The sequence below is a fragment of the Pongo pygmaeus genome, chromosome 17 (genome assembly GCF_028885625.2).
Source record: "Pongo pygmaeus isolate AG05252 chromosome 17, NHGRI_mPonPyg2-v2.0_pri, whole genome shotgun sequence".
Classification (NCBI taxonomy): Eukaryota; Metazoa; Chordata; class Mammalia; order Primates; family Hominidae; genus Pongo; species Pongo pygmaeus.
The window spans coordinates 78315205-78331558 of NC_072390.2; the positions used below are offsets into that span (position 1 = coordinate 78315205).

Consider the following 16354-nt stretch of genomic DNA (forward strand, 5'->3'; position numbering starts at 1 on the left):
TTAAGTTTATATAATGTCTATTCTTTCTTCTACATCTATTTCAATTCTCAACTTACCTTAGATATGTCTTCATTATTTTCTTAATTGTGAAATACCAGGCCAGTGGAAGAATATGTAAAGTATGTATTCACTGTTATTCTCTAAAATTCATTTATTTTCTATGCTGTCCATCCTGCAGAGTTAAACGGGGTCCTGGTAGGTAAGACCATACCCTACACTTTTCATATTCGGGATGGTGGCAGTATTTCTGTGATTTCCTCTAGTGTTGTAACAATTGTTTATTATTTACTGTTTCTGTAAGAGGGGAAAGTTCCAGGGGGTTCTCCTTGACCCTTCTTTTTACATTAACCTTCACCCCACGTCAGAGAACTGCTCTGGTGACTGACCATTCCCGGAGATATTCATTCAGCTTAACCAATACACACTTTGGTTAAAACTCCACCTCATTTATCACTAAACCCCCATAAGTCCCCTCTTGACCAGTGGACCATGTGACTTTCTGATTCTCCAGTTAAGATTATTAGCTCAGAGCCAGTGTCCCACAGTCCTCTAAAGTCTTCATATTTCTGTTTCACTATTTCCTAGCAGCTTTGGTAAGTAGCCTCCCATCCCTTCGGGGAAGGCCGAAAGGAAGGTACTTTTGGTATTGCAGGATCCTTCCTCAACAATACCAAGTCTACGCTTGTTTCAAGTGGTACAGAATCAATGCCGTGCTTCATGCTTTGCCTGTTATCATGATGGTTCTGGTCCGGTGTCCACCAGACTTGGGAGGTTTTGGTTAGGCTAATGAAGTAGCCCCTTAGTGAGCTGAACAGGCATTTGTTTTTGTTGCAGGGATCCCATCGCCCATGAATTGTTGCTTAAGACTCTGTGGGAAAGACCTTTCTGATGATCACACTAGCCTGACATGGTACCAAAGTCCACTTGGCTTGTGCTAGCCCCGGTGCCACTGCTGGGCTTCTGCAACCCAAGTGGATTGCTTTCTGGCCCCAGTGCAATCAGAGGACAAGAAAAGCACGTTAGAAAGCATTTCTTCAGCCGGGCGCCGTGGCTCACGCCTGTAATCCCAGCACTTTGGGAGGCCGAGGCAGGTGGATCACTTGCAGCCTGGCCAACATGGTGAAACCCTGTCTCAACTAAAAATACCAAAAAATTAGCTGGGTGTGGTGGCGGGTGCCTGTAATCCCAGCTACTTGGGAGGCTGAGGCAGGAGACTTGCTTGAACCCTGGAGGTGGAGGTTGCAGTGAGCTGAGATGGCACCACTGCACTCCAGCCTGGGTGACAAGAGCGAGACTTCATCTCAAAAAATAAAATGAAAAGTAAGAAAGCGTTATTTCCACCTACCAAAGCTGTGATTAAGGAACCAGATTCTAGTTCTCTAGGAACACTGTGGCTTTGTGATAGGTCTTACGTGGTAAATCCACTAAAGCTTTGTTTTCTAAAGTTGTTAGTTTTTTTTCTTTTACATTATATGTTACTGGAGTTCAGAGAGGGTCCACTGTCAAGTTCAGTTTCTTCAAGCAGTCAGGCAAACAATGAAAGTCACTCTCAGTGGCTCAAACCAAAAACTGAATACAGAATTTCTGTTGACTGAACCCATGGTGATAAATGCAATCATATCTGAAACTTGATTCCTCTGCTTTTTGATCATCAGCATAACCCACTGTCACATATGCTCCAGATAGTTGCTGATATTCAGAATCCTCCAAATTTTCACAAATATACACATTCTAATACTACAGGGCCTGCTGTTTTCCTACTAAATTTTCTTCCTTTCACATACAAAATGTGGTGCATCTGTGAATTCAACTGATTGCCAGCAACCTGCAGGATCAAATACTGAGATTGGCTTTTGATTACTTAGGCACTGTGGCTGTAAGAAATTATTTTAGGACAGTCATAGAAGATCCCTGGTTTTCCTTCTCTGCCCTGACCAGCCGTTTGAAGTTCTCATGCTCTGTATTTTGTTCTACAGCAGCTGCAAAGTGGCTCTCCAATGTCTTGTCCTTACTGGGCACTTCATTCCGTGTGACCATAGGCAATAATATAGTCAGCTATCTCACTAGGAGCTACCAGAGTCCCATCCAGTTAGATGCTGGTGATGCTGTTATGATCCTATTTTAAATGTCCTGCCATCTCTGTGTTACTTGCTCAAGATTGAAGGACCTGAGTGGCAGCACCTGATATGCCAAGGTTACATAAAGGGCCCGGGTACTGGCTACCAAGTGATGAAGAAAAATAGGATCTCCCCACTTTGGTTCCTGTGTTGGGAGGCTGGAAGGCAGTTGGATGAACAGCGCCTCTCCAGAGTACATCTGTTTGATGACTGACTGTCCTGGTCTTCTCTTTTTAATACACTTCCTGCTATTTCTTTGAGTTCTAGAGGGAGAGGAGTCCTAATTCCTGTGATTTGCTGTCAACCAATTCTTCCTTAAAACTCCCTTTTTTTTTTTGTGATGGAGTCTTGCCCTGTCACCCAGGCTGTAGTGCAATGGCGTGATCTCAGCTCACTGCAACCTCTGCCTCCCGGGTACAAATGATTCTGCCTCAGCCTCCCGAGTAGCTGGGATTACAGGCGCCAGCCACCACGCCCAGCTGTTTTTTGTATTTTTATTAGAGACGGAGTTTCACCATGTTGGCCAGGTTGGTCTTGAACTCCTGACCTCAGGTGATCCGCCCGCCTCGGCCTCCCAAAGTGCTAGGATTACAGGCCTGAGCCACTGCACCCGGCCCCTTAAAGCTTCATTTTGAGAAATTAAAAATAAAGATAAAAATATAAAGAAAAGAATAAAAGTGTCCATATTTCTATTCACCAGAATTTAGTTACTTAATTTCTTGAGGTATTTTCAGTCCTAATTTTCTTTTTAGAAGAACACTGGGAGTGGGGGGCAGAAATTATACATGCTGATTGTACAAATTTAGGAAGAATACAAAGTAAGTTTCACTCACTCAACAAATACTTGTTGAACACCCATCAGGCACCAGCACTCTTCTAGACACTGGAGATACAGCAGAGAACAAAACAGACACGAAACTCTGATTTCATAGCATACATGTTAGTGGGAGAAATCACGTAAGGAAAATAGTAAATTATATCGTATGTTAGATGACAAGCACTATGGGGAAAAATACAGCCAGGGATGGGGATAAGGAGCATCAGGAGGGTTTGTCATTCTCAGTAGGATGGCCAAGGAAGGTTTCACTGAAAAAGAGACATCGGAATAGACCTGAAGGGGATACAAGAGGTAAAGTAGGTAAAAAAAAAAAAAAAAAAATCAATCTAATAACATCATGAGCATTATGTGGAAGTCATTCCAGATGTCTGTGTGAACATGCAGATTTCTGGATGAATGATTATGGATGGATGGACAGAAAAATATACTTAGGAGACACTATCATAAAAACAAACTAGAAAAAGATTTTTAAGAATCAGTAAATTATTTAGTACCTATTTCTGGATATCTATGTATCTGGATATAAATGTACAGTATAAAGCATACGAGTTTACACACACACACACACACACACACACACACACACACACACACACACACACACACCCCCCTACCTTTGTATCAACCACCCAGATCCAGATTTGGAATTGCATTAAATCTATAAATTGATCTGGTTAAATTGACTTTGTTTTTTGTAAGTCATCTATCTCATAAACAGGGTCGATCCCTCCTCTTATTTAGGTCTTCCTTACTGTCTTTTGGTAATGTTCCATAGTTTTCTACATGTCAGTCTCACCAATCTTTGAGTAGATTTATTTTGAGGCATTTGATGCTCTCTGATACTATTGTAATTAGTATTTTCCTTTTTTTTTTTTTTTTGAGACAGTGTCTCTTTCCCTCACCCAGGCTGGAGTGCAGTGGTGTGATAATAGCTCACTGCAGCCTTGAACTCCTGGGCTCAAGTGATCCTCCCACTTCAATTCCCCAATAGTTGGGACTATAGGCACACACCACTCTCATAATTTCAATGTCTAATTGTTGCTAAGATAAATAATTTTGACTTTGTATCCTGCAACCTTGTTAAATTCACATTATTTCTATGTTTATATCAATTTTCTACAATCATGTCGTCTGTGAATTACAATTTTATTTCTTATCTGTAAGCCTTTCATTTATTTTGCTTGCACTGGCTAGAATCTGTACGAAGTTGAGAAAAAGTGGTGATAGTGGGCACCTTTGCCTTTTTCCTGATCTCTGGGGGAATACACTTTTCAAAAATTCACAATTAAGTATGTTAGCTATAGGTTTTTTTTGTAGATCTTCTATTAAGAAGTTCCCTTCTATTCCTAGTTTGTGCAGTTCAAAAAAAAGCAAGTGCTGAATTGTATTGCTTTTTATGCATCTATAAAGAACTTGTCTCCTTTATTTCCATAAATGCAGTAAATAGTATTAATCTTCCTATTTTAAGTTACAGGCAGTCCTTGCTTTTTTACGGCTAACTGAACTCTTGCTGGTTTCTATGGTATAAATATTCCCATCACAGCAGACTTTAAATAACTAGTATGAGGTCACTGAACTCACAGCTGGGAAAGGTGTACTATCGGTTTTGGTGAGCCAGGGTGAGCTAGTTTGAACACATTTTTGATTGTGTGGTTCTCAATCACCAAGACAGAAATTTATCATAACTTCACTAGACCAGTAAGAACAAAGCCACTTTATAAACTTACCTATTTTATAAGTCTCTCACATAATCCATGAGGTAGATCAAAATAAAAATATAACTCCCTTTTTTTTCCCCCCCAAGTCTTTACTAAGTACCTAAAAGCACCCAACACTGTATTAATTGCTGGGGAAAATGTAACTCTCAGAACTTACAATTTAAATGATCTAAACATGATCAATAGAACATGCTTCAGAGAAAAATCTTAACACAGCATCAGCAGCAATTTAACTGCTGAAGAAACCCAAAAGTAGGATGGGGGTAGTTTAGGCGGTCTTCCTGCAAGAGGTTACATGGTTCATCATTAGGTTTTAATGGAAATACATGATGTGGACTAGCAAAAAAAAGAAAGATACCATATTAGAATAAGTGGAGGATACAAATGAAGGGATGAAAGTAGGAAAGAAAAGGGCACCTGTGAAAACTCACACACTTAAAATAACATTAGTGTCAACAATGGGCACTGTGTTGCTTGACTTGCAACATACAGCACCATCAGGTAGATATGCCTCTTTATCAACTCTGAAAGTGGCTAAATGGTGCTTCTGTGGCGCTGATCAAGTACACTCCTTCTGTTTTTCTGCATGTAGTTGACAGTGGACTCATAAGCCAATTCTCTATTGACATGTTTTATAATTATAGAGTCCTTATAGATTTCTCAGGGTGAGACAAAATGCTTTCAAATATCCAGGGTGTAGGTCATAGAGATGCTTAACAACTATGACCTACTTGCCGGCTCAGAAAATGTCTACCTAAACTTTATAATTACTGGTCAAGAGCCAGAGAAATAGAACACGCCCATTCGGATGCCTTTGAGTATCTGTCCCTAAAGAACACACAGCAGTACTGTATAATTCTGAGGCTGATAAACAGGTAAGATGTATAAATTATCTTATCCACAAAGAATTCAGTGTTAGTTTACTAAGTTAGTTCTCAATCCTCATATAAAGTCATTGAAAAACAGAATTTTCATATATACATTAATAATTTTAATGATTTCTTTGTATCTAACCAATTTAGGTAATATTTTCTTTTACACAGAAGGTCCCAAAATAAAGAATACACAGAATACAGTCAATAGGTTATATCAATTTACTTCACATAAGAGCATAATTCAGGCCTTTTCCATTTAATAACAAAAACAATCTGTACAGAAAACCCAAAGGCAACCACATAGCATATGTAAAATGTGCAAATACACTTTAAAATGCAAGTTATTCTATAGCATTTGCAAGATAGAATTTCATTGTAATTAAGGAATCTAGTTCATTCTAACTTAATAGTCTTTTGCATGTATAGACAATGCAGTTCTACAAGGCACAACTTAGCGTTGATGCTAAAGTATGAAACACATCCTCAGATTATTTATTTGAAAATATTAAAACGGCATCATGTTTATTATTTTTTAATGAGTCATGAGCTCATTTCTAAAGCTTCATAAAGCATTACACTGATAACATATGTGTGGTCAGGACAAACTGTTCCCTGAACTTAAAAGGTGAAGGACAAGACCCCATATTATTATCCTGTATTAAAAAAGGAAATATACATATATGTACACAGACACCCCATTATCACAGACAAGAAACTTCCCATAATCCAAAGGGAGACCATTTCCTTATTAGCAAAGGTGCGCATTACAGTATTTCATGACAGTTAAAAATTACACACTCACCACCTGTTTTGGTCAATCTTGCTACAAAAAGACACTGAACTAGACAATTTTCTTCTTAAGGTAAAGACAATGTCTAATTTAGAAAATCTTCCTCTTGAGATTGCACAGTGAAAGGTATCATTTAATTAAATATAAAAGCTGACTGTTTTTGTTTTTTTTTGAGACAGAGTTTTATTCAGTCGCCCAGGCTGGAGTGCAATGGTGCAATCTCAGCGCCCAGGCTGGAGTGCAGTAGCGCGATCTCGACTCACTGCAACCTCTGCCTCCCAGGTTCAAGTGATTCTCCCGCCTCAGCCTCCTGAGTAGCTGGGATTACAGGCACTCGCCATCATGCCCAGCTAATTTTTGTATTTTTAGTAGAGACGGCATTTCACCATGTTGGCCAGGCTGGTCTTGAACTCCTGACCTCAAGTGATCCACCCATCTTAGCCTCCCAAAGTGCTGGGATTACAGGCATAAGCCACCATGCCCAGCCAAAGCTTACTGCTTTTAAAGAAATTACTTAAATCTACACAGAAAAAAATATCAACTTATTAAAAACCATTAAGAGCACTGTCTATAATTCAAAATCTTTCAAACCCAATCACAATGCTCTTTGCTGTTTTATTGCCCATCCCTGAGAGTAAAGATTCTATCATTTGTAATTTTTTAATAACGTAAATAAATTTTACATTGATAAGAATGATGTTTAACAATTTTCTTGAAAATATAAAATAAACCCTATATCATTTTAGTAAAAAAAAAGAAAATATAAATGCTCTTTGCAAAGACCACCATTCATAAAAATTGTAAATATTTGTATGTCAATTTCTGACATCCTTTTTACTGGGTAATTTCTATTTTTATGCCATTCATATATCGCTCATTTCCTCATAACCTGTTATTTTGTACCTTTTGTTAATAGGAGTATTTAATAAGTAATGGAGGAAAAGTACAATATAAAACCTAATGGAACTCTGAAGCGAGATGTGTATTTCCCTGTGGTAAAAGAGTTTTACTGGAAACAATCAATGCAATCCAAAATAGACAAAAATATCTAAGAAAGAAATAATACATATGGTTAAGCATCTTCCTTGTCTTTGGCTTAGCCTTCTTGACCAAAATCTTCTGTAAACTTCTTTAATTTCAACAAGTCATGTTCATTGACTGTAGGTTTTGTGTTAGATAGTGACCGCAACATATCCGACTGTCAGGGAAAAAGAAGGGTAGGGAGGATATTAATAATAGAGTTAACAACATAAAAAACCATCATATTATCATTATTGTTATGAACTTTAACCTAAGTTTAAATATGAATATTTGCAGTCTGCCATAAGATACTAACGATAAACTCCCTATTCTTTTTTTTTTTTTTTGAGTTGGAGTCTCACTCTGTTGCTCAGGCTGGAGTGCAGTGGCGTGATCTTGGCTCACTGCAACCTCTGCCTCCGAGGTTCAAGAGATTCTCCTGCCTCAGCCTCCCAAGTAGCTGGGATTACAGGCACCTGAAACCACACCTGGCTAATTTTTGTATTTTTAGTAGAGATGGGGTTTCGTTATGTTGGTCAGGCTGGTCTCGAACTCCTGACTTCAGGTGATCCGCCTGCCTCTGCCTCGCAAAGTGCTGGGATTACAGGCGTGGGCCACTGCACCCAGCCCCTATTCTTTCACAGATCTTTCATGATCTTTGATCATGTTATTCCTTTGTGTAGAAACTTATACTTTCTTCCCCTGAACTGATCAAATGGCTCCCCATTACTTATCAGAAGGACAATCCCCTTAGTCTGAGGATCAAGGCCTCCAAAGTATGTTCATGATCTAATTTCTGGCCTTATCTCTTTTTCTTAAACAAGAGATCAGTTTTCCAAGTATAATTCAAAAGGAAAATATCATTCACTTACACTTAAGTGAAGCAGAATACGATTTTATGAAAAATCAACTAACCAGAATTTTAAAATAATTAGTTACAATTAAGATAGAAATGGTGAGAAAAATATGCTAATATCAGAGATTCATTAAAAAACTAACTTCTAAGCCTAGACTCCTGTAAAAGGATATGAAAAATAATAAAAAGGACCACTCTAAGTTACTAAAAATTCTTCAAAGCTGAACAAAGTACAAAAAATAAAAAATAATACACCAAGGATTAAAACAAATGGGTTTCTGAGTAACTTCTCAGATAAGCATTATGGTTAGTTCACACACAAATATATGGGTGTATACACATTTACATGTATGTCTATGTACCATATAAAAGTTTCTCCTCTGGAAGTTACTATTAAACCTGCCATTAAAGGTCTTTGAAGATCTGAAACTGACAGAAAATTTTGAAAACTGAGAATGTTCTTCGTTAAGTAAACAACTTTTCAATCACCCTAAGTTCCCTAAAAATAACATGCCTTGCAAAATAAGTCTTGTAGATTGTTTTAATTCTTCCAATATAAACTATATTAACTGTAATTTTTTAAAATAAAAATAGAACTACAATATTTAAACTTTCTATGGAGCTTTGAGAAGTGAAATAGAAAACACTATAAATACGATGATGCAAGCATTAGTATTTCTGGTTTTTGTTTTTGTTGTTGTTTTTTGAGACAGAGTCTCGCTCTGTTGCCCAGGCTGGAGTGCAGTGGTGTGATCTCGGCTCACTGCAACCTCCGCCTCCTGGGTTCAAGCTATTCTCCTGCCTCAGCCTCCCAAGTAGCTGCGACTACACGCACGTGCCACCACGTCTGGCTAATTTTTTGTATTTTTAGTAGAGATGGGGTTTCGCCGTGTTAGCCAGGATGGTCTCGATCTCCTGACCTCGTGATCCGCCTGCCTTGGCCTCCCGAAGTGTTGGGATTACAGGCGTGAGCCACCGTGACTGGCCCTGTTTTTTGTTTTTGTTTTGGAGACAGTCTCGCTCTGTCGCCCAGGCTGGAGTGTGGTTGTGCAATCTCGGCTCACTGCAACCTCTGCCTCGCTGGTTCACGTGATTCTCCTGCCTCAGCCGAGTAGCTAGATTACAGGTGTGCATCACACTGCCTGGCTAATTTTTGTATTTTTAGGAGAGACAGCATTTCGCCATGTTGGCCAGGCTGGTTTCAAACTCCTGGCCTCAAGTGGTCTGCCCGCCTTGGCCTCCCAAAGTGCTGGGATTACAGGCGATTTCTGGTTATTTTAAAAAATCTGAGATGCAGGGGAAAAAAATATTTCACCAATCCTACTTTTTAGTTAGGTCTTCACAATAATTATACTACATATGAGCATTTTGGAGATATTCTAGCTATAAGACCTGTAAAGTCAGAATCTTGTGCTTTAAAAAATAGCTTTTTCACTTAAAGGTTCCTCTAAACCCAAGAAAATAGTTTAAAAATAATTACTTTTTATATTTTAAGTTCAATTTAACTTCATAATTTTTAATGTGAGTCAACAATATTAAGTAAAATACACCTGTTTATACTAAGATTTTCTAGCAAATCTTATATAACTGAAAATTATAAAGTATAATGTTTTAAAATATTTTCTTAAAAACAAACAAAATTTCAAACCATGGAAACAACTGGCTCCAAAAGTTTATCTCCAGGGACATCCATCCATGTCATTTCAATGGCACCAGGGTCACCTGGAGAGCAAGGTGTTAGCAGATCATCTACAAGATGGTTAGGATCAGCTCGGGAAGGTCCGCGAACCTGAAATAAACAGTAATCTGAAATATGTATTTGAAACAAAATTGAACATTAAGATTTAATCCATTATCAGGAAAGTTAAAATGTATAATAGTTTTGTATGTTTTATTAGAGTGTTTACTTTTGGAAAAAAAATTAAGAATATACAACAAAAAGTAGTTATCCCCTGGGTAATGGGATAGATTTTGGTTGCTTTTAGTTTTTTGAAAGAGTGTCTTGCTCTGTCACCAGGCTGGAGTGAAGTGGCACAATGTCAGCTCACTGCAACCTCCGCCTCCTGGGTTCAAGGGATTCTCGTCCCTCAGCCTCCCGAGTAGCTAGGATTACAGGCATGTGCCACCACATCCAGCTCATTTTTTTTTTTATTTTTAGGAGAGACGGGGTTTCACCATGTTGGCCAAGATGGTCTTGATCTCCTGACCTCGTGATCCGCCTGCCTCGGCCTCCCAAAGTGCTGGGATTACAGGTGTGAACCACTGCACCCAGCTGCTTTTAGTTTTTTTCTTGATGCTTTCTATATTTTGAAATTTCCTACAATAAATTACTTGTATGATCACACACAGAAGATGAGTTAAAAAAAAAAAAAGTTACCGGTGGCTTTCTCTTTTTCCCCTCTAGTGCTTAATAAGTCGTAGTAATCTTAAAGACCAAAAACAGATATATTAAAAAATTCTCAGAAGTTGCTCTATAGCTGAGAAACTTCTGTAATATTTGGAACTTTAGTAGGAAACTACTGAATCTCTTTCAACAAAAATGCTAAGTGCAAAATTGTATGCTACATGCAGTATCAATGCCATTTTATCATGTACGACTTATTTATAAGTTTTAACAATATTCAGAAAAAGATCTTTGTGACATAGTCACATGCAAACATTTAGATGGCAATAGTCTGCATCAACTTGGGGTCACTTTTTTTTTTTTTTTTTTTGAGACGGAGTCTCGCTTTGTAGCCCAGGCTGGAGGGCAGTAGTGCGATGTCAGCTCACTGCAACCTCCGCCTCCAGGGTTCAAACAATTCTCCTGCCTCAGCCTCCCGAGTAGCTGGGATTATAGGTGCCCGCCCCCACGCCGAGCTAATTTTTGTATTTTTAGTAGAGATGGGGTTTTACCATGATGGCCAGGCTGGTCTCAAACCCCTGACCTTGTGATCCGCCCACCTTGGCCTCCCAAAGTGCTGGGATTACAGGCGTGAGCCACTGTACCCAGCCAACTTGGGGGCACTTTCACATCTGTTTCACAATGATCGACTTTAAATATTATCTCAGTATTAGTGTAGATGTGAAGAAATACATGCTCTCACCTTATTATGTGTATTTTACTGTCTTTACTCACCAACATTTTAGCTGCATGAGGTCAGGGATTTTTGTCTTTTTTGACTGCTCTACTTTCTGATCTACCACCAGTCCCAGATTAGTATTTTAGAAATAAAATACTAGTAAATGCAAAAAATAAACAGGGAACCTTCTTCTTGTTAACTGAAATAATCAGCTTTAAAAGAAGTAAAGGATGGAGCCGCTGAGAGGTCTGCTGCAGCTGGTGATCCCCAGCCGCAGAGATAAAACTCATCCGGCTGAGTCACCTTCACCCCACTAACAAGGACCTGGCTTCAGCGTCATGTGAGCTCACCCTGGCAGTAACATGCAGAATTGAGTGATCAATTCTCAGTGGGAAAGGACTGAGTTCCTATGCATTTATAGTTTCTAAATGGCAAAGAGAATTTAAGAAAAAACATAATGGCTGTGGCATAAACGTAACAGTATTTCAGTAATGAAATGGCTGAAGAAGGGTGGATGAGTAACATTCACTAGGCATCTGAAGTATCACAACTGGTGTTTTATGAGTATTACATCACTTCATTATCAGAAAGGACTTCAAAATAGCATTATCATCCCCATTTTAGAAATGATAAAAATGAGCCTTAAAGAAGTAATAGAATTTGCTCAAAAAGGTATAACAAGTAAATGTGCCAGGCTTCAAATTCAGATTTTAGTTCAAGCTTGTTAACTTAAAAAAATCTTATTATGGTATATGATAAATATACATATGTGACTTAGTCATATTAGTCTTGACATACATTATGAGATTAGGTTTGCTAATAGTTTTTCACATCTATGTTCATGAGTAATACTGGATACTGTTGTTCACAGCAAAAGGGTTGGTCCAGATTACCTAGTTCACTGTTACTCAAACTGGGTATCTCAAGACCACAGCCTTCTTATAAAACTTTATCTCAGCCACAGATGCTTAACTTGTTCTTGCAGACAAAACAGAACACAGGAGGGGCAGGATGGCAGAATGGCTGAGATTTCAGGTTCAGAAACACACCTCACCTCCAGGCAAATCACACGTCTGTCCCACTCTAGCTACTGTGTTAGCACCTAAGTCCAAGACTAACCACCAGTAGGTGGCTGGCTACATGTACCTCTCTTGCTGTTTTTGTGAAGACCAAATGAAATAGTAAGATAAAAGATAGAACACAGTGCCAGGCATGTGAATATTTAAAAGATATTAGCTATTATTATTTTTACTTTATGAGGTATAAATGCACCAGATTCTGCTCAAAAATATTCTAGATGTGTCAGAAGCAGCCTTACATCTGTACATTTAAGTTTCTACACTTATATCAAAATAATACACAAATACGTCAAAAATCATTTCACAGGAAAATTTAAAACACATTAGGATGATTAATAAGGCCTTTTTTTTTTTTTAAGACAGGCTCTCACTGTGTCACCCAGGCTGGAGTACACTGGTGCAATCTCGGCTCACTGCAACCTCCACCTCCTGGGCTCAAGAGATTCCCCCACTTCAGCCTCCCAAGTAGCTGGGACTACAGGAGTGTGCCACCACATCCAGCTAATTTTTGTATTTTTTATAGGGATGGGGTTTCACCATGTTGCCCGAGGCTGGTCTTGAACTCCTGAGCTCAAGAGATCTGCCCACCTCGGCCTCCTAAAGTGCTGGGATTACAGGTATGGGGCACTGCACCCAGCCAAAAATGGCTAATAAATAAACTTTATTGAAGAACTTGTTTCAGTGACACAGAAATATGTCTATTATGTAAACCCACTTATTGTATTATTATACAACACTGAAATCCTCCCAAATTCTTTGAAGACAAACCAATGACGGTCTTAAAACTTGATTTTAAAAATATACGAAAGTGGCCACGCGCAGTGGCTCATGCCTTTGGGAGGCCGAGGTGGGTGGATCACCTGGAGTCAGGAGTTCGAGACGAGCCTGGCCAACATGGTGAAATCCCGTCTCTACTAAAAATACAAAAAATTAGCCAGGCATGGTGGCACACGCCTGTAATTCCAGCTACTCAGGAGGCTGAGGCACGAGAATTGCTTGAACCCGGGAGGCGGAGGTTGCAGCGAGCTGAGATAGTGCCATTGCACTCCAGCCTGGGCGACAGAGTGAGACTGTCTCAAAAAAAAAAAAAAAAAAGAAAAAAAGATAGGAAAGGATAGATGAAAATGACTTACCTTTTTAAAATGAGTAGCTGACTGTACTTTCCTAACAGGCTGCATAAGGGCATCACGTACAATGATACTTATATCTGCCCCTGAATAACCATCTGTTTTCCTCCCAAGTTCCCGAAAGTCTGCTTCCGTCAGACTGTTCTGAGTGGTCCCCAGGTGCAGTTTAAACATTGCTGCTCGGGCATGGGGTTCCGGCAAAGGAATATAAATTCGTTTCTCAAATCTTAAAACAGAAATTACATCAAGAATATATTTAATTGAAAATTAGGGTATTTCCAAGAAGAAACAGATACTAAGTTAAGTGGGCCTGTATGTGCCAAGGTTAAACATACACATTTAGGTTAAAGGGACAATATCCAGACACATTAAAAACAAACAAATAAAATCAAAATAGCCTGGGAGCCAGTTTGGAGGGGCTGAATCTTTCGTGCATTTTTGGGTTATTTTGGCCACAGTGTTCCTATGTCTGGAATTCATGAAATAAAAAGAGGTCCTACAGGATTAGTTTGCCACAAAATTGTACTCTGAACTCTTGATCAAGGGACTAATGATTAACAATATAAAACAGGAGTAGAGATGACACAGTAATTCTCTACATTCAAAACAGAATTACCTCACAATCTGATAGGATATATATTACACAAAATGTCCACTTTAATATATACATCCAGAACAATCCTATATTATAAAGAATAAACACTATGTTTCATTAACAATAATTTTGCTTGCTTTCTTAGAATTTCAGTATTTGGAGACAGAGAAGCAGCGATGAGGGATAATTTAAGTAGTCTGGGCAGACTGTTTTTTCTCCAGGTAACTCTGACAATGAAAAGAATTTAAAGTTTCCATTGCCTCTAGAGATGGGTGTAGAATAAGGCAATTTTTCAAAAATACCCTGCACATTTCCTTTCTTGGTACTGGATGGTAAGCTAGAATGCTGGCAAATCATCAAGTGAATGGGATAAAAGTGGCAAAAACTGAAGTGCTAATTTTTACCATACAAAACAAATGAATGTAATAGAGAACTGTGAAGAGTGAAAAGTGAAGAGTCCGTATACCTTTCCTAGAGCTGAAGTTTCATTTTCAACTTAAAAATTAGATAGATAGAGGTGTGTGTGTGTGTGTATACATATATACACACACACACACACACACACACATATTTTATTTTAGAGATGGAGTCTCACTCTGTTGCCCAAGCTGGAGTGCAGTGGCACGATCTTGGCTCACTGCAACCTCCGCCTCCTGGGCTCAAGCGATTCTCCCACCTCAGCTTCCCGAGTAGCTGGGACTACAGACAGGTGTGTGCCACCATGGCCAGGTAATTTTTTTGGATTTTAGTAGAGACAGGGTTTCACCACGTTGCCCAGGGTGGTTTTGAACTCCTGAGCTCAGGCAATCTGCCCACCTTGGCCTCCCAAAGTGCTGGGATTACAGGCATGAGCCACCGCACCCGGCCTGACATATATTTTTTACTAAAAAAAGAAAATCTTGGCTGGGCACGGTGGCTCACATCTGTAATCCCAGCATTCTCGGAGGCTGAGGCGGGTGGATCATGAGGTCAAGAGATCAAGACCATCCTGGCCACATGGTGAAATCTCATCTCTACTAAAAATATACAAATTAGCTGGGCGTGGTGGTGCATACCTGCAGTCCCAGCTACTTGGGAGGCTGAGGCAGGAGAATCACTTGAACCCGGGAGGTGGAGGATGCAGTGAGCCAAGATCGCACCACCGCACTCCAGCCTGGCAACAGAGTGAGACTCTGACTCAAAAAAAAAAAAAAATCTTACCTGGTTATCTTATTTTGACTTATAGAATTGCCATTTTGCTAAAATTTTATATAAATGGTTTTTACTGAATTGTCAAACTGTTTATAAATTTTTGAAGCATCAGTGCCCACCAAGCTTAATCAGAATGAAAGGTAAGCATTAGGTAATATATTTTCTAATATGAAAGACAGAAGTGTGTGGAAATCTTGTATATTTGATAAAGTAGGGAAACAAACAAGCAAATGACCACCCTTCTCCCCCTCAAGGCAGGGGAGCAACAGGGTTAGGGCACATTACAAATCTTTTGAAAAGTTGTTAGAATGCCTCCTCACAAGACAAAAAGGGAATTAACATCTACTTGTTACATCTGCAGTGAGAAATAAGATATTTACTGTATTATCCTACCTTCGCCTAATGGCAGAATCCAGAACCCAGGGTATATTTGTAGCTCCCAGAACCAAAATTCCATCATTGTCTACACCAACCCCTGCATTAAAATAGGTAACGCTTTAATTAATTTGTCATTTTGGTGTTCTTTAAACTTCTTCCATATATTCTGTTAAGAAATGTGGTGCTTTACCATTAAAGTGCCTCATCTTGAGAGTCTGTCTTTGAAAAACAACTGTATTTAATCAAATATCACCTTATGGCAATATGATCCAAATATATTATGATGCAATATGATGCAAATATATGAATCAAATCTCCCAGATTGTGGAAAATACTATTAACATTCGTTTCAAAATATTTCTTGAAAAATTTCATTCGAAGTCTACATATTACTTTTACTGAAGTTGTTCCTGGTACATTATAAATGAATACATTAAATCTCTTTTCTATTTATGTCAGTGAGTCCTACAAGATAATTACAACCGAGTAAAAATTATGTATGCATATGGAAGACAATTGTAATGAAACATGGCAAAATGAAACAGTTTGTTAGAATGGAGAAATTCTGCTTGAATTTTTCATTACTGTTATAAAAATTGTTATAAAATAAACAAAACGACTTTAAAAATCAGTAACATTAAATTAGCCGGGCATGGTGGTGTGTGCCTGTAATCCCAGCTACTCAGGAGGCTGAGGCATGAGAATTGC

At 38.7% G+C, this 16354-nt stretch overlaps 1 protein-coding gene across 1 annotated transcript in view; it reads right to left on the minus strand.

Annotated features, from left to right (window-relative positions):
• Positions 1-5753: 5753 nt before the first annotated feature.
• Positions 5754-16354, minus strand: part of VPS4B (vacuolar protein sorting 4 homolog B) — a 33313-nt gene continuing 22712 nt past the window's right edge. The window contains exons 8-11 of the mRNA XM_054460882.2: positions 15662-15743; positions 13489-13708; positions 9863-10003; positions 5754-7536 (exon numbers count right to left, since the gene is read on the minus strand). Coding sequence (XP_054316857.1) covers positions 7435-7536; positions 9863-10003; positions 13489-13708; positions 15662-15743 — 545 coding nt within the window. The 3' untranslated portion in view covers positions 5754-7434. The remainder of the gene's footprint in view (positions 7537-9862; positions 10004-13488; positions 13709-15661; positions 15744-16354) is intronic.